Source organism: Astyanax mexicanus, chromosome 10, assembly GCF_023375975.1.
Source record: "Astyanax mexicanus isolate ESR-SI-001 chromosome 10, AstMex3_surface, whole genome shotgun sequence".
NCBI classification, from domain to species: domain Eukaryota; kingdom Metazoa; phylum Chordata; class Actinopteri; order Characiformes; family Acestrorhamphidae; genus Astyanax; species Astyanax mexicanus.
This window is the reverse complement of record NC_064417.1, coordinates 23037032-23056688: the sequence shown is the minus strand read 5'-3', so window position 1 is coordinate 23056688 and position 19657 is coordinate 23037032. Positions and strand designations below refer to the sequence as shown.

The window sequence follows — 19657 nt, the reverse complement described above, 5'->3', positions numbered from 1 at the left end:
GTTTGATGGCTTGTGATCATCCATCTTCCTTTTGATTATATTTAAGAAGTTTAAGTTTGGTAAAATCAAAGAAACTTAAGAAAGTTAAGTGGTTTCTTTTTTTTCCAGAGCTGTATATTGAAATATTTGTTTACACCTCTTTAACCCTTGTGTGGTGTTCATATTTTTGTTACACATTTAATTCAGCAAAATTAAGCAATTTTACATTAAAATGCTTTACACATGCTTGCTTCACCTAAATTGCGAGCAATATAAACAGCTTACATGGTTAATATTTGCCCTTTACCTTTCTTATGTTACATTTCTTTCAAAAAGTGCTACTCTTTTTTTATTAGTTTTTTAATAAAATGTAAAAGAAAATGAATTAAACTCAAGATATGAGTAGAAAATTTGTTTAGTTTCAAATTTACAAATGAAGCAATGTTTATTAGCCCTTGGCCAAACATACTGTATGTAATATAAATGTGTGTGTGTGTGTGTGTATGGGGGGGGGGGGTGTATAGTGTGTGTTTATTGAAAATGTGTTTTGATATATGTTTTTCACAAAAAATGAGCCAATGCCAATGAGTTTGAGTTAGAAAAAATATTTTTTTAGTATCATTTGATGAAAAATGAAAATGGGTCCCACATACCCGAACACCACACAAGGGTTAAATTAATGCATTCAGCTAAGTTGCACCCATTGCTGACCAAGATGTGCAACTGCACAAACACTGCTTTTCTAGTTGCTGGCCAATGTCATGCAAAGACTGTAGGGATATAAAGCTCCCTGTATTGAGCTATGGAGCAGTGGAACCATGTTTTCTGGAATGATGGAGCTCCCTCATTTACTTATGGGATGACTTGACAACTTCCTAAACTCACAATGCTCTTGTTGCTGAATGCAATCAAAAACTCAAATTAAATGCTCCAAAATCAGGTAGATAGTCTTCCATTCAAGCAGTACAATATAGACTCAAAAATACCATTGACTTAAGAAGCAGGTGTCCCAATACTTTTGTTCATATAGTGTACTTTCTATACACATTATTCTAGGGTAGAAACGTGACAAATGTGCGTGCTCAGCTGCTCTGTGCATTTGTATGAGCGTGTGAGTGTGTGTGTGTGTGTGTGTGTGGTCCTGCGTCTTGGAGATGTGTGTGTTTGTTTGGAGACTGCGTCTGCATGTTTCAGTTTTGGTGGTATGGTATCTTTGTCTTAACGCCAGTTGACTGTTTACATGCCGTGCATTGTGATAGTTTGATTATCTGGGTGTTTATGAGTGTTTATGATGAGCATGTGGATAAGTGTGTGTGGGTGTGTGTGAGTTTGTTCGTTGTTTTTGTATATTTCTCCTCACTTTATGTAGGGTGACCATATTTTGGTTTTCAAGAACAGAAAACGCCAGCGACACACTGGCGTCTGCCGTGGTTAGGATGTTGTGGCCGGGGGGCTTCAAATAGGCCAAAGTTGAAGGATCATGGTAGTGTGTGCTCTAGGGTAGAAGGGTGTTAAATACGTAGTTAAACATATTTTAATTTCATTTTTATGTCGTTTGCATTGCAAATTAATATAGCACAGTGCTTCTTACAATTAATCTGCACTGAAACAAAATATTTGTTGGCTCAACTTAACTCAGTCAAGTCATCATTTTCCTCTGAGTTGAGTTGAGTTGTAAATATATACAAATGTTTTTTTTTTTCAGCTTAACTCAGTCAAAGCTAGATGTGTATTTGACTTAAATCATTTTTTTTCAACTTTACTGAGTTTTTTTTACACATCAATCGTTTAATTAGCTCAGATAATACATTCCTAGGATAAGGTAGCTTTGGGCAACAGCCAACATAAAGATCGTAAATAAGGAAGAGGCCACACCCAGTATGCGAATATATGGTGCCAGGAGCCAATGAGAAAGCTGAATGAACCAAGACTGATGAAATAGGCTTGGCACATGTGTAGTATACTTAAAGTTGGTTGAAATCCCATTTTTTCATTTTTATTTTTTCAGATGGAAGTCCTTTGAACTATTTAGAGCGTGTCTTTTATTTGATTGTAAACAGTATTAAGCCAAAAGATTTCATGTTTTGATTGGTCAACTTTATTTAATTTGTTAATATATGTCCATCCCTGCATTTCAGGTGTGCAGCACATTCCAAAAAAAATGCAATTTAGGTCTAGTAATTAAATAAAAAATCCATATTATAATTTCAAACAGGTCATTTTAATAGGTGATAATAATCATGATTTGGTAAAAACCAAGTATCCATAAAAAGGCTTTCAGTCTTTGAGCAGCAAATCCCAAAGTGCAAAACAGAAGCCTTATTTTAACCCAAAAGTGTCCAAAAGTCGTGTTGACTTCACTGGGTTGAGAGGCATCTGGGATGGATCATCACACAGTGTAATCTTTTTTTTATTCTAGTGAATCAGTATTCCTCATCTTCTTTGTCAGAAATGGACTCTAGACCAAAGATTTTTCAGACTGTTATCAGCAACAAACAAAAGTCCAAATGCCAGCTTAAAACAAGATATGCTGTCTTCTTTTTTCAGGGATGACTTTTTTTTCCAGGGATATCCATGCATCATGTTTTTAAAAAGATACGCAAAATGTAAAACCACATGCTGCACACTTTTTAAAGATATGGCTGTGGAAAAAGAGGGTACGGCTACTGGACTGGCCTGTCTGCAGCCCTGACCTTTTCCCAATAGAGAATGTGTGTGGAATAAAAAAAAATACCCTGTACTGTTACACACCTTAAGAGGTGTTTGCAGGTCGAATGAGACAAAATAACATATGAAACATCTAAAGTCTCCGTATCATTGGTGCCAAACGGTCAACTATATTACCAAAAGTATTCACTCACCCATTCAAATCATTGATTCCAATCACTTCCATGGCAAAACCAAGCACCTACTGTAGACATGCAGACTGATTCTGCAAACATTAGTGAAAGAGTGGGTCATTCTCAGGAGCTCAGTAAACTCCGGTGTGTTGCTGTTATTGAATGCAGTGCAACAAGTCCAGTCGTGAGATTTCCTCACTACTAAATATTCCACAGCCAACTGTCAGTGCTATTATAACACAGTAAAAGTGACTGGGAACAACAGTAACTTACTCTTTCAGCATAAAATGACTTATAACTTTCTGCTGAGTCAATCAATGCAAGCCTCCAAACTTTATGTGGTTTTTAGATTAGCTCAGGAACCGTAGAGCATAGAGAGCCTTATGGAACTGGTTTCCATGGTTTTGCAGCTCTATTCAAGCCTTACATCACCAAACACAATGCAGGCAAGTGGGTCATTTTGGCAATATAGCGTATTTTAGGTGTTGTGAAAAGAAATAGCAATATTATAAACTGGTAAATGCTTTACATTCCCAACATTCCTCAAACATTAGAGTCTACTCAACTACGAAACATGAAATATCTTGAAAAATATCATGAAATATCATGAAAAAAATAAAAGTCAGAGGTCAAATAGAGGGTAAGGTCTTACTACTGCATGCTGATAGTACTTAAATATACAAACTAAAAGACATGGTACACATTATTTTTACACATCTTATATACAGCTCTGAAAAAAATAAGAAACCACTTTAAATTCATAAAGTCTTGATTTTACCAAATTGAAAACCTCTGGAATATAATCAAGAGGAAGATGGATGATCACAAGCCATCAAATCAAGATGAACTGCTTGAATTTTTGCACCAGGAGTGGCATAAAGTTATCGAAAAGCAGTGTGCAAGACTGGCAGAGGAGACCATGCCAAGATGCATGAAAACTGTGATTAAAAAACAGGGTTTCTCCACCAAATATTGATTTCTGAACTCTTAAAACTTTATGAATATGAACTTGATCATTATGATGTTTTCTTTGCAATATTTGAAGTCTGAAAGCTCTGCATATTTCATCCATTTCTCATTTTACTCAAACATATAAATAGCAAAATCAAAGAAACTGATTCGGAAAACTGAAGTTATCTCTTATTTTTTCCAGAGCTGTATATCAAATACACATTTCTTAGTTTCAAGCATAAATAGATGTTAAAAATAGATGTCCTGTTATCGCACAAAAACAAACCTCTATGTGTGTGTGTGTGTGTGTGTGTGTGTGTGTAAGGCCATCATCAGTGCCCCCTTTTAAGCCTCCTAAAGGCACACACACACAGAGAAAATGGCAGCAAATGATCTTTCAAACTTCAGAGAGGGTCCGACAGTACTCTCGTTGTATGTGTGTGTGTGTGTGTGTGTGTGTGTGAGACACAGAGAGAAAGCCTCAGGGTGTCCTCCAGCACAAACATCACACACTCTTCTGTCTGGTTCTTTTGTCAGGCAGTCAGGAGGACACGGTGGAGATGTGTAATTACTTGTTTGAGGCGTTGAGTCTTCAGCAGGTGTGAAATATGCACCCCTCCTCCTCCTCCTCCTCCGCCTTCCTCTTCCCTATCCTTTCTTTTCCTCGCCCACCCACCTCCTCTCAGCCACACCCGTCCCCCCACACCTCTCTTTCTTTTCTCTCTTTGCCTTCTTTCACCCCCTAAAATCTTCATTTATTATATTTATTTATCACATTATTTTTCAGTTTAAAATGAGAAAAAAAGCAAATGTTTGGACACCCTGCAGGGTCAGTATTTGCTCACACTCTTTTTGTAGCATCTAAGTCTTTCAATTCTTATATGATGTTTTTTCCTACTTTAACTTTAAGGCATTAGGTTTTAATGTTTATGGGATGGCTTGCTGCACTGCTCTATTTAAGGGTGTTTTACCCCTACTATCTCTTCTTAGATTTTCTCTTTGGTCTAAAACACTAGGTAAGTGTTTATCTCTGCTGAAATATGATCTGGTTTGTGGGCATTGTAAAAACACAGTGGCGTGCAGTGAATATAGCGGGTACCCCTTCTGCAATTACCCCCTGTCTGATTTATAGTCGCAATTCCATGATAGTTCGCTAACTATTGAACTAAGCCAGCATGCGCTCTGAGACGTAGGCAGAAGCCATTTTAAAAGCTTTGATTGGATAGAACAGCTGTCAGTCAGATATAGAGTCCTGTAGCAACTGAAAAACGCAGATTAATGCTTTGAATTAGTTGCTGTTTTTAATTTAATCTGTTAATTTATAAAATAAATAAGTCCTTACACTTTCAATAACTATAAATATATTTCCTGGTTAAAAATTATGTAATTATTTACATACACTTATTGTCACCCTTCTCTGAAGGGTTAGAAAGGCCTCACTGCACACCACTGTAAAAACATTTTTCTGGATAGTTCAAAACGTTTTTACACCAGTACTATTTATTGCGGTTAAAACAGACTGATTCGTTTGCACTCTTTGTACAGTGCATTCCAGCAGGTGTAAAAACAGTGATCACTCACGGGTGCAGACTAAAATAACCACACCAAGACATCTTATTCCGGTTGCAAGCGAACTCTGTAACGGTCCATTTGTGTTAAAAATGTGATCCAGCCTCGATCCGACCCAACTACTCAAATATACCACTCATATTAAAGCTAAACAGCTGTTAAGGTGCAGTTTAACCTGATATATTTGCCAGATAATTACCATAGCTATGAAGAAACGCTGTCTCTACTTCTGCTCTATGCTAAGCTGTATACACACTGATATTGAGTTGCAAGTGCAGCAGTGAATTTTCCATGTTTAGTGTTATTAAAGCAGCTTCACAGATATAGTTCTAGAATACAGAACTTTCTTGCCACCTTTCTAGATAACCAATTACTCTTTACAATTACTACTAAAGTATTTACACACAACCAATTATACTCAGCATTCATCCACACACTGGTGAGAAGCGGAAGACTGCATCAAGCACTACAATATTTTACCCAGAGCAGAGTTCAAACATTTACACACACAGAAACTAACATGCATACTATATACATACACACCAGGTCAATTTAGCGTCTAAAATTTGTCTGGGTAATTTTAGAGTATTCAATTTTACCTGAAACCTGAAAACACCCAGATAGAGACTTGAACCCAAGAACCCAGTGCTAGGAAGGGAACATGCCACCGTGCCGCCCGATTAACAATTAACTGGTTTGGGCCAGGCAAACAAACTACAGGTGTAAAAATGGTCTTAGTCAAGCAACAAGAAGTTGAGGCAGGCTTATTGTCAGTATTTTTCACAATACAGAAGAAAGAGAACCAGTGTTGTTCCAAAATCCTGTTCCATTCTGTCCACTGTTGTTCTAAATCGGTTCCAAGAAGAGAGAGATACAGCAAATATAGCAAAATCAAAGGACACTGTATACAAATTTATACAGTGTAGCAAATACATTTGTTTCTTTTAGATTTGGTTTCACACCACAGTTTAGCAAGCGGCCTAAATGGCTTTCCTATGTCCTTTGATTTTGCTATATTTGCTGTATCTCTCTCTTCTTGGAACCGATTTAGAACAACAGTGGACAGAATGGAACAGGATTTTGGAACAACACTGGTTCTCTTTCTTCTGTATTGTGAAAAATACTGACAATAAGCCTGCCTCAACTTCTTGTTGCTTGACTAAAGGTATTTTTCACCTTACATTTCACATTACATTGGCATTGATTTGGGCTCTGGCCCAGATGTTCAGGTGTGAAAACATCCTAACAGTCACACATTTGTCTTTTTCAAAAGGCTTTTAGTTTTGTGAGATATTTAGCCAGTCTTGGACTGTTTAGTCCATGGCCAAATCTTTAACTTGTGCCTTCTGTGGTAGTCGATTGTGATTTTGGAGATTTGTTTAAGTTCATCCTCTTTACATTAGTCTCTCAGAATGTCTCCTTGGTCTTCCATGCCTCAATTGGATCTCAATCATTTGTATTGTCTACAATTTTTTTAATTTTACTACAAACTGAGGAAAAAATATGCTGTGTTCTTTAGTCTTCTGCTGATTTGTTAGAATCAGTGTTTGTATTGTTTTAATGTGTGTGTTATGCAGCTGCTTAGAGTAGCTCATGCTAATGATTACTAGGACGAGGTTTTAGAAGTCTGAGGGTTTATACATTTTTACAATTTTCATCACCTGGCCTTTCCTAACTAGGTCTGAAGCCATGGTAAAAGTTCTCACATCTTTTGTGTTGCCCAAACTATTTGTTTCTTTCCTTCTCTTTTTCTTCATAATGTATTTATTTATTTTGACTCGTTTCTTTCTTTTATTAATTATTTATTTAAATACTTAAATATTTTGTTGGTATCAACTTTCTTTCTTTCTTTCTTTCTTTCTTTCTTTGTATTTCTGTGACATTCTCTTTTAATATAATGCAGCGGTTTCTCTCTCTCACTCTGTCTCTCTCTCTCTCTCTCTCTCTTTCTGTCGGTCTAGTTCTTCAAGTTGTTTTTATTCCTCCTCCTGTGCGCGCACCTCTTTTTCTCTCCACTGCGTTTGAAGTGGTTTATCTCTTTTTCGCCCGCAGCCAAAATAACAGCAGCTTATTAACCTCGATTAGCCCTGGCAGTTTAGCTTCTCTAGACTCCGCCCCTCTCCTCTCTTCTCTCCTTCTGTTCTCCTCCAGATCCCTCTTTCATCCACATAAAAAAACTCGCTTCACTCAATCTGGAAAAGGTTCTTCATATCATAAACATGTACCTCACAACCTCAAACAAACGCACACACACAGAGACACACACACACAGAAGCGCAAGCGCAACACATATAACTTCACAATAGACAGTGACACACCTTTTCCTGACTGAGGGTTACAGTAATTATCTTCAGCTTATAGTCAAAACTTTTGATGAGCTTGAGTGGAAAAGTTCAGCAACTGATTTCACAGACACACACATGTATCCACACACAACCACACTTAGCCACACACCGACACACACATCTATATATACACTAACTATCCAAAGTTTTTACACATTCTCAGTCAGTGTTTTTCTTTTTTTTAATTATTTATTTAGTGTTTACTGTATTTACACTAATTTTAAATTTACACTGTAAACATTATAATGTATATAATAGCTATCTCTTTATCCATCTAGCTGTCACAGTGTGTGACCAGCATTGTGTAACCACCTTGTCTCACTGCCATGTCTTAACACTAACAACGATTGATCAATTCTGGTATTTGAACCCACAAACATCTGGTTGCAGCACTGAAACTCTGACACAATAAGTTTGAATAAAATTGCGAAACTGGATATTACTGATAATAGCAATATTACCCTGCCTTAACGCAGGGCATCAGTGTTTTCAGTTTAAAATAGTGCTTTAAATTTACATGATTCAAATGTATCAAGTGGTTTCAAATGGGTGCAATATGTTATATCAACACACGCTGTCTGGCAGTTGACTTCTCTTGGCAGGAATTGTGTTGATGTGATGGATGTAATTCATGTGGAACCAATTGACACTTTTGAATCATGTAAATTTGGAGCAATGCTCGTTTCCACCGCACTGACTCTCTTACTGTGTTGGCACTGGGCAGCTGTTCTGATAGGCTTCCTCTGGCTTGGCTTTTTGGCATATTTTTCCTTATTTCTCACATTTTATTTTATTGATGGCATATCTGGATCGAGCCTGGGCCAAGATCTGAACTGTTGATGTCTTTGAAGCCATGCAGAATTATGACACAATCTACATCATCTTACTGATGTGAAATGTTTAAAAGAAATCCCTGCAGAATTATGAGACCCTCTGCGTCATTTTATTAATGAGAAATGTTCAACACAACCCCTGCTTTATTTACTTAGCCACCCAATCACAGCTTTACAACTGTAGCTATCCAGCATTACCCCAGTCAGGTCTTCAGTTTGGGATGTGAAGCTCCAGGAAGGGTCAGAAGATTCTGTTATTTACAGGATTTAGCTTAGGATAATTGACAGCAGATGACTCTGCTGTGTTATACCTCCTCTATGTAGCTTCACTGGGTATACATATTATCGCTGTCCAATGAAAAACAAGTATATCCATTGTTGTCTATTTATAGTTTACTACATATAAATACAAATAAACTCTTTTACCTTGACTTCCACTAAAAGTTGGTAAAAATATATTTTTTAAGTCCTGACTCTGATTTGACTAGTCATAGTCTTGAGTTTGACTCTATATATTCTGGTCTTGGTCTTAATTCGGACTCAGCTCTAGCGGTCTTGACTACATTTATAGTATACAATATTGTACTGTATGTGCCTATCAGTAATAGACATTCTCTTTAGTGGAAGGTTTTGCAGTGTTGGTTGGATATATACACTATATGGATATAAGTATTGGAACACATGTTCATTAATTGCTTCTTTCAGAATTAAGGGTATTAAAAAAAGAGTTTATCCTGCTTTTTTTGGAGTTACTGTCCTGAGGTTTTCTACTAGATTTTCGTACTACCAGGGTCGTGCAGAGACTGAAGGGGGGCAGGTGCCCCTCCCCTTCGCACGTGCCTGCGTACTACATTGTTGTGAAGATTTAAAAATTGCTAATTTTGGGGCTCAGAGTGGTCAAGCAGGTTAAACGTTGCCACTATGATCGGGAGATCGCTGGTTCGAATCCTGTTCATGTAGCTTGCCATTAGCTACCAGAGCCCTGAGAGAGCACAATTGGCCTTGCTCTCTCTGGGTGGGTAGATGGTGCACTCTCCCCACATCACTCCAAAGGATGTTGTCCGCAGCACAGGGCATCTGTGAGCTGATGAATCGGAACCGAGTCGCTGCGCTTTCCTCCAAGCGCGCTGTAATGCTACTCGGCAATGCTGCATCAGCAACAGTTCAAAGGAGGCAAGTGCTAGTCTTCACACCACCCTAATGAGTGGGTTGGGTAATTGGCTGTGTAAATTGTGGAGGCAATGGGATAAAAATGTAAAATAGAATGATCTATTTAAAAAATTGCTCCTTTTAAAGTTTAATGGATCTCTATCTGCCTTTCTATCTGCAGCCCATTAACGCATTTCAACCGCATTTAAATGTACAGCACCATTCCATTGTGATAAGCCGCTGATAACAGTGTGTGAGAGTAAGTAAGAGTTAGTGAGAGCGCAAAAGAATGTTTTAGAGTGTGTGTGAGAGTAAGCGTGAGTGAGAGTGAATGAGAGTGTGCAGGAGTAAGAGAGTGTATGAGAATGAGTGAAAGTGTGTGTGAGAGTATGTGCGAGAGTAGGAGGTGGTTATGGACGCTGTAAACACCATGATGATGACGGCTTTTCTGTACTAAGTGCGAGCGCGCTGGCATGTTTATGTAACCTCTGAAGTGGATCCTTCAGAAAGCTGTCGGATAATGAAGCTTTTTATTAAAGGGGATGTGTACGAGTATGTGTGTGTGTGTGTGTGTGTGTGTGTGTGTGTATGTGTGTGAAAGAAGAGACAGTTTGTGCTGTTTGGGCCAACAGCTGGCAGCAATGATATGATGTCAAACGGGCAGATCAATAAGTTATGCTTTTGCACCCCCCTCCCCCCTTTTTGATCTATCCCTGTCTCTCTTTCTTCTCTCTCTTTCTCCTTGTCTCCCTCTCTGCTCTCTTCCTCTCTTTTTCTACAGTCTTTCTTGCTCTCTTTGGAAATGTCTATATATAGTCCTTTTCTCTCTTTTCTTCTGTTTAATCCTATCCTTCTTAGCCTTTTAACAATGTCTCCTTCTACTGTCTCACTTTCTCTCTTTTCCCTGATCATTCTCTCACCAATCTTTTCTTCTCTCCCTCAATCTCTTTATTCTGACCCCTTTTGTCTTTCTCATTTTTTCCCATGTCACTTTCTATTCGTTGTCTAGTTATTCTTCTCTCACTCTTGTTTTTCCTCTTTCTCTGCTTTCTTCTTTCTCCCTTCTCACTTTTTCTCTGTTTTCTTTCTCTTTTTTCCCTTTTTCTTCTCTACCTCCTCTCTGTCTCTCTCTATTCTCTCCCCTTTCTCTTTCTTTCTGTTTTCTTCTCTCTTTTCTCTCTGTCTCTCTCTATTCTTTCTTTCTTTCTTTCTGTTTTTTTTTCATTCCCCTCTCGGTCTCTCTCTACTATCTTTCCTTCTTTCTGTTTTCTTCTCTCCCTTCTCTCTTTCTCCCCATGTCTCTCTCTATTCTTTCCCCTTCTTTTTTCTTTCTCTTTCTTCTTTTTCCTTCTCTCTTTCCCTCTCTCTTTCTATTCTACCCCTTTTCTCTTTCTTTCAGTTTTTTTTCTCTCTTTCTCTCCATGTCTCTTTATTTTCTCTCCTTTCTCTTTCTTTCTGTTTGTTTTTCTCTCCCTTCTCTCTTTCTCTCTGTCTCTCTATTCTTTCCCATTTCTTTTCTTTCTGTTTTCTTCTCTCTCTCTTTATTTCCATCTCTCGCTATTCTCTCCCTTTAATCTTTCTTTCTTTTTTTCTTCTTCTCTCACTTTTATTTATTTCATTGTCTATCTCTGTTATCTCCCCTTGTCTCTTACCTTTGTCTCTCTTTTCTCTATTTTGTCTCTTTCTGACAGTTTCTTTTTTACTTGTTATATTTTCTCACACAAGACACATCTCTACCTCTTTCTCACGTTTCTCTCTCACTTTTTCTTTTTTTTTATAGCCTTTCTTTCTATGTTGCTCTGACTCTTTATTTTTCTCTCAAATAGCCATACACAGATACACCTTTCCTCACTTTGAGGCTGATTACTTATAATCAGTTATAATTAGTCATATTTAGTTATATAGTTATGATTAGTTATAATTTATATTATTAAATCTGAGCTGCTGTGGTACCTGCAGTCCAGCTGAACACTGTAATATCACCAATATGCTCCATATATCAGAACTCTTCACACTGTGTTATATGGGCCATATGATGGGCTGGTCAGATCTGTACACAAAGAGTCTTGTGTTTATTCATATATGTGTGTGTGTTTGTGTGTGTGTGTGTTTCGGTGGGGTCAGGGTCGATGTTGTGTGTCTGTGTACAGTTAAAGTGGAGATTTATGTGCAGTCTGCACTCAATCAAACGTGCATTCCTTCACTAACTCAACACACACACACACACACACACACACACATACATACACATGCGTGTAGAACAGTAACATGCGCTGTGTTGTGTATCAGGCACCCGCATCTACTAAACATCATGTAAAGATAGATCTCATTAAAAACAAATACACACACACACACACACACACGTAGGAACACGAGTGCAGGCACACACACACACACACACACACTCTGTAGTTTTCCCAGCAGACGCTGGGCTTCAGTTTGAGATTCAAATTGATCGCATTTGGCCCGAAACGTGGTCAGCTCTGCCAAAGAACATCAAAACAAAAGGAGGAATAAAAAAGACAATAAAACCTGCATTTACAACAACCGACCCCCACTACCCCCCCTCCCCCCCACACACACTCACACACTCCTCCATCCCTTCTTCTTTCTCTTCTCTCAGGCCTTCATTTTGTTTCCCTCCAGTTCTCTGATATCTACAGATATTTATCTCTAACTCTTCAATCTCCCATCTTTCTTTACTTTCTTTCGTTCTTTATTCTTCTCCCTCCTTCCCTTTATACTCTCTTCCTCTTTCTGTCATTTTCTTTTTTTCTATATTCTTTCTCTTTTCTTTCTCACTTGCTCTCTATTCAGTCTTTTTTCTTTCTTTCTTTCTGCCATCTCACTTTGTTCTCTCCTCTCTTTTCTCTTTCTGTCTTCTCTCTTTTTCTTCTCATTCCCTCTCTATTTTCACCCTCTTTATCGTATACCCTGCGCAGGGGGTTATTCTTTTTCCTGTCTTCTTTTCTCTTGCTCTCTTTTATTCTCCTTTTCCTTGTATTCTCACCTCCTCTGCATTTTAACTCTTTTTCTCGCATTCTTCTCTTTAATTTTCCCACTTATTTCTTTCTCTCGCTCACTACTTTTTATCTTGTCTCTTTCTTGTGTACTTCTATCACTTTCTCTCTTTTTTACTCCCTCTTTTTTGTTGCTCAGACACTATCTGTCTCTTCTTCATTCCTCTGCGCCGTTTACTTTACTTTACTTTATTTCCTTCTTTACATCTATCTTACATATTGCCCTCTTTCTTGTTCTTATTCTATAAGTTGGTCCCTTTCCTCTTTATTTGTCTTACTCTCTATCCCACCCCCTCCATCCTCTCTCTCTCTCTCCCCCTCTTTCTCTCTTGCTTTCTTGTAGGTCCTTTTACCTCTCTAATTACCTTTCTTTTCCCTCTCTTCCTTTTTTTAATTATCTGCCCCTCTTCCCTCTCTGCGTTCTTCCGCACTCGAGTTTCTATTAACTCCTGACACGGCCCCCCTCTCTTCACAATAAACACAGAGAGAGAGGTAGAGGTAGGGAAAGGGAGAGAGAGAGGCAGAAAGGAAGAGAGAAGTGTGTGTGTAAGAGAGAGAGAGATGTCCTCTAAGCCGTCCAGACTGTCCAACAAAATAAGAAGAGGAAAAAAGAACGAGTGAAGAGAAGAAAGACACAGGAGATAGACTAAGAGAGAGAGGGAGAGAGGAGGGAGTTGGTAAAGCGAGGGGCCATGTTAATTTGGGAAAAATGTAAACAGCATGTGTAACTGTTCAAACCGTGACCAACTGATTTTATATCATTCCCCTGTGCTCCCTCTCTCTCTTTCTCTCTCTTTCTCTCTTCCCCTTTAGAGGGGATCTGGCCTGCATTAACCCTCTCTCTCCTTCCCCCTTTCTATCACTCCATCTCTACATCTATCTCTTGCTTTAAAGCTTCAAGCTACGCTCTACCTCTCTTACACATGCTCTCCCCCCTTCTCCCCTCCTCCACCCTCCATCTTTTCCCACCGAGCCCGCTGTCTGCTGGCGCAGCTTTGCGTGGGTATAAATGCTAATGTGTGGATCACAGACAGCCGCTAATAACAGCCCTGCTTCACTCGTCAAACCATGCGCATGAATTTGAGTGTATTTGTCAGTGTGGTCTCTGTGTGATTGCTGTGATGGATTAAGAGTGTGAGTGTGTGCTGTGGTATATGTGTGTGTGTGTTACTTGTTTTCTTGCATGTCCTGAACTAGTTAGAAACTATAGAGAAAATCATACAATCCCGCAGTATTCCTGTTAGTGAGTGTTGTGCTGGTTCGAGTGGATAACACACAGCAGTGCTGCTGGAGTTTTTAAACACCCCAGTGTCACTGCTGGATCGAAAACAGCCATCCAATAGCGTCCTATGGGCAGCATGCTGTGGGCACTGATAAAGGACTAGAGGATGACCAACACAAACTGTGCAGCAACTGATGAGCTTCTGTCTCTATCTGTCATCTACATGGTGGAGCAGCTAGAGAGGAGTGTCTGATAGAGTGGGCAGTGAGTGGAGCTCCAGCACCATGGAATGAGAATGATTCGAATAAAAGCCCTGGTGTGGTCCTGTATGGTCCTAAACATGGAAAAAACATGATGCAAGGAGCATAATAAAGTATGCAGATAAACAGATACAGGACTACATTGTGAAATAGCAGCTATAGATCCTACTGTATATGATCAGTGGAGCCAAATATAGCTATGTGTGCCAATATCCGGCCACATTCGATCAATTTGAATCTCAAAGGAAAGGGTCATAATGTTATGCTTTATCTGTGTATATCATTCCTGTCACACAAAAACTTACATATCTGAAATATCAGATTTACAGGAGAAAGAAAAACTTTCAATGTGAGTCCACCTCTACTGGATAGTTCTTCATAAATTAATTTTATGATTCCTGTATGATTCCTGATTATGTATTCCTGGTATACACATGACACTGTGAATCGAGGAATATTAAATTGTTAAAATCCTACACAACTTCATAGAAAATGAAATGTATATGTAGAAAATTATGTATTTCTTTGATTTTACCAAATTGAAAACCTCTGGAATATAATCAAGAGGAAGATGGATGATCTCAAGCCATCAAACCAAACTGAACTGCTTGAATTTTTGCACCAGAGTGGCATATCCAACAGCAGTGTGTAAGACTGGTGGAGGAGAACATGACAATATGCATTAAACTGTGCTTAAAAACAGGGTTATTCCAATACTGATTTTTATTTGAAATGTTTTCCCTATTTTATAGAATGTGTTCTACAACAGTGTTCATTTTACTCAAACATATACCTATATATATATAATATATATATATATATATATATATATATATATATATATATATAACTGAGCAACCAAGACTTTCAGCTGTACAGCAGTATTGCATTACCTGTTTAGGAACTACACCCATTTTTCACTGCCTCTGCTTTCAGTGACTCAAAAGGTAATTAAACAATTAACTGATGAGCAGCTCTTTGGCCAGGTGCAGCCTGTTCCCGCATTATCCATTAACAAGATTTAAGGTCTGGACTTGATTCCAGGTGCTGAATTTGGGTTTGGTAGGGTTTATATTCAGTATACAGAGTACAGAGTAAAGAGGTGTTAATGAAAGTGGCCAATATTAGACTGATTAAACAAAACAAACCAATCAGAGAAGACCCTTGACCATGTAGATTTCATGATACACAGCCAAGCGACCCAGTGCCACTTTATGCTTAGTTTGACACAGAGGGACACAGAATACAAAAGTTGAGTCAACTTCTCTCCTGTTTATCTGGTTTCTGATGTGATCTCCAGCCCATTTTTGGAGTTTTGTGTGAAATTATGTTGAATTTTGTTCCAATACAAACAAAGAAAATAAACATGTGTAAGGAAAAAATGTGTAGGTGCAGTAATTGTTCAGAAAATAAACGTAATTTTCTGGAAAAGTTTCAGAAGTGCCAACATTTTGGCCATGAATGTACATTATTGCTTTTCACGAATAACATGTGTGTGTGTTAAAAACAGAGGGCCATAAGGAAAAAGCAGAAAAGAGAAACTGAGAGAGGAAGTGTGTGTATGTGTGTGTGTGTGAGCATGACATACAGCTCTGCTGCTTTGTTTTAGTGTAAATCGCATCATTTCGTCACACTCTCATCCTCCTTTTCACAGACATGCTTCCCTAAGGACAGGTGGTATGTGTGTGTCTGGGTCTGCCTGTGTGTACCCTTAGTGTGTGTGTGCAGCCTATGTGTGACCAACATGAATCATGTACTTTCTCGTATCAGTGTCGGTTAACAAGACATGGCTGACCCTCGACTTCTGACCCCCAGCCGCCCCCACTGCAACTGCACACAAGGTGTGTGTGTGAGTGTGTGTGTGTGTGTGTGTGTGAGTAAGATCCAAAGGTAATTTATGCTCTTTTATGAGCCAGAATGACACCAGCACAAAAAATGTATGACTCTAAGTAAAAAAAAAGATTTTTTGAAGTTTTAAAAAATTATTTGACTTGTGGTTTCGATGAATTGCAGAGTTTGTAGTGTCTAAAATAAAGCGCAATCTGTTTAAACCCCCAAAAAGTTAGTAATGTGTGTGTGTGTGTGTGCCCGCGCATGTGTGTGTGTGTTTCCGGTTTTAGAAAGCTCCCTAATGATGCATAGTTTTCAATCTGCTTAGCACTGAGCTGTAAACCGCTGTCAGGTTGATAAAAACCTGCATAAAACATCAAAAACTGCTGTAACCAAGATCATAAACAACCCTAAATCATTCTCACGTGTCTGTGCTCTTTTTTAAATGTAGTGCTTTCTTAAATAATGTAAACCATCACAAACATGTTAATCAAATATGATATAGAATGGAATACTAAATTTTAGATAAATAGATAAAATGTAAAAAAAAATATTCCTAATGCAACACGATAGAGTTTCTCCTTCATAAGATCAATCAGCAGCCCGTCAGAGGTGGCAAAATTTGATTAAATCCCTAATCTAGGCCTAATCTCAATTACTAATCCCAAGCAGTAGAAATTAAATAACTTTAATGTGTTTAAAGGTTAGTATTATATTTTAGCCGGATTATTAAATGTAACAGAAAGGACTTTTAGAAAAGAACTGAAGTGTAAAAAAGGAAAGAAATCCAGTGTATATTTAGAAACGCCTTATAAGAATTATTATGAAGATAGTACTAAAAGGGAAAATAATTAATTGTAATAAAAATAATAAACAACAACAGCTGATAACATTAAAACTAAAGATAATATAAAGAAAAATCATCTTAAAGTTAAAAAGTTCTTTAATATGTAAAACTTAAACCTTTCATAAAAAACAGCCTTAAGTAAAAATGTTCCATATGTGGTCCGTAACCAATTCGGACCTGGAGTTTTTAAGAATTGGTTGTTTTTAATGATTTTACCTACATTAATCATCTAATGTTAAATTTTAAGTGTGAGTATGTGAAACCAGCTGAAGTGGCTAGACCAGCCGGAACCCATTTAAGCAAAGACATGTACTGATGCTTTAGTGGAGTAATAGCAAGTATAGTATCTCCCTAGAGTACAAAAGCACAAATATACAGAATTAGCAGCTCAGAAACTACAGAAGCATTGAGTTTCTCCACTCTGAGAACTGCAGAAGAACTTCTTGGAACTTCCAGCATCAGAACTACAGTTAGATCAACTCTTTAGACTCTTTGTGAAAAGCTAAAACTCAAAAGTGATCGGAACTGAGGTTAAATAGCCTCTCTTATTCTTAAAGTCGGGAAAAGAAGATATGAAAGTTTCTGAAAACATTTTTGGTTCAAGGAACTATGTTTAAACCCTGTTCTTTAATCTCGTATGTATTATGTGCTTTAATATTTTAATTAAAAACACTTTTAAATTAAATATGTTGTTATTAACAGCCTGGTCTTCTTCATAGTCATCAAGACCAAGTATGTAGACATAAAACTGATATATTGTAGCATCATGACAAAACAACCATTAAACAAAAACAGTAATAATCATATATATACTAGTATTATCTTCAGTAATGTACTTTAATAAGTAAAATTTGAATATAAGTATCCGGTCATAAACTTCGCTAAAATCTGATCAGTAGATGGAGTCCATATGTGGTGGTCTTTAGACAAACTGGGTCTGAATTATTTAAAAATCATAAAATCTGGTTGATTTTACACACATTATTCATTCAGTATTAAATTTCAAGTTTAAAAACATAAAGTACGGGAACACAGGATCTAACTAGACCAGCATAAACCCATTTAAGCAAGGACATGTTCTGTTATGTCAGTAGAATAATGATTATAATAGCATTTTCCTGGAGTACGAAAGTATAAAAGTAGGAAATGTGAAAGTATAAAAGGAGCAGCTACACAAGCGCTGCAATTCTTCACTCTGAGAACTGCAATGGAACATTTTAAAATGTCCAGCATCAGAACTGAAGTTTGATCCAGTCTCTTTAGACTCTTCTTAGAGAACTTAAAGCTCAGAAATAAATAACAGCGAAACAAGTCCAGCTGATCCAGAAGAACAGAATGAATCCTTAAATGAATTTGCAAATTACTAAATTACTAAAGATAAAGAACTGCAATGGAACAAAAGTAAGAAAAATAGGTTCCTCCCAAAATGTGCTTGAGTAGAAGCGAAGATATCAAATCATGGAGAACTTTTAGAACAGATATGCAAATTAAATACACAGATTTGAGATAGTACAACAAATTACTGCTCATTTCTTCCATAGTAAACTTTGTTTTTTGTTTTGTTTAGTTTTTTTAGCGGTCTAACAAATGTCTTCTTACCTCCCCAGCGTCTCATTCTTCGTCCACAGGATCTTCAGACTTTTCAGATTTTTTCAGAATCTTCTTCAGTCTTCAGGACTGAGTTTCAGTCCTGTCTAATTGGATTTGCTTCAGCCAGGTATTCCAGGTGTGTATATACAGATAAGGATGAAGATGAGGAGGATGAGGAAGACTCTGACACGTGCCACTTTTGACTGTGTATGAGGAGTGTGAATGAGTGGACATATGTGAGTGAGTGAGAGAGTGGACGTAAGTGAGTGAGAGAGTGAGTGAGTGAGTGAGTGAAATGGTTTTATAAGGACTGAAGGTTCTGCCCCTCCTTCTCCTCCTCCTCCTCCTCCTCTACTTTTCCCTCTGTTCTCCTCCTCCCCTGTCATTCCCCTCATTCTCTCCTTTTCTTTCTCTCTCTCTTTCTGTCCTCCTCTTCTGCTCGGTGAATCACCGTCTAAGAAAGTTTAAAGACGGAAGCTGACTGAGTGCAGCCACGAGACTCCTAACCACAAAGTGCCGGGAGGGATTATTATCAGAAATTGAATCCATCATCTGCTACACTGTATTTCATCTCACTACACCTTATCAGATTAATGCAGGAGTAGCCTACATGATATTTGGGATGTCCACACTCATCCAGACACATCTGAAGGATGGATTCTTTAGCTATCTAAGCTTCTATAAGCAAAGGAAATCACTGCTTTTGGAATGGGATGCCTAAGGTCACCATACTCAATGTTCCACTGTTCCACAGCCCAGCGCTGAAGGAGCTTTAACCCCTCTAGCCAGCACTGAGCTTGTGACACTGTGGAGCTGTGGCACTGTGGCACTGCATTCTCTGGAATACCTCTGGGACAAATCTCTCATGGAAGTGACCTTTCAGAACCCACCTGACCTCACCAGCTTTGTGGGGCAGAATGCAATGAAACCCTTGCAGCAAGCTTCAACAGGTAGTGTGAGGCCTTCCCAGACGGTCATAAATTAAACAAGAAATAATAATTAAGTGGTTAAGATGTGGACTAAAGCATTCAGGATGGTTTTATTTTAGGTAAATCGTGGTCAATGATGTAAATCATGTAAATCAGATGTGCAATGACATTTTAAAAGCATCTGAAAGCTATATCATATATCATAGTTTATATATGCCAAAAGTCATGGGATAGAAGTATGTACATTGATCATGAAGTGTTACCTCATAGCACAGATTGGGAACACCCATTTT

At 38.0% G+C, this 19657-nt stretch overlaps 1 protein-coding gene across 1 annotated transcript in view; it reads right to left on the bottom strand.

Moving 5' to 3' along the window:
- The window catches only part of clcf1 (cardiotrophin-like cytokine factor 1), a 31301-nt gene extending 12578 nt beyond the window's left edge, over positions 1-18723 (bottom strand). Inside the window, exon 1 of the mRNA XM_022683505.2 lies at positions 18445-18723. Within this exon, the coding sequence (XP_022539226.2) occupies positions 18445-18460 (16 nt within the window). The 5' untranslated portion in view covers positions 18461-18723. The remainder of the gene's footprint in view (positions 1-18444) is intronic.
- Positions 18724-19657: the final 934 nt, after the last annotated feature.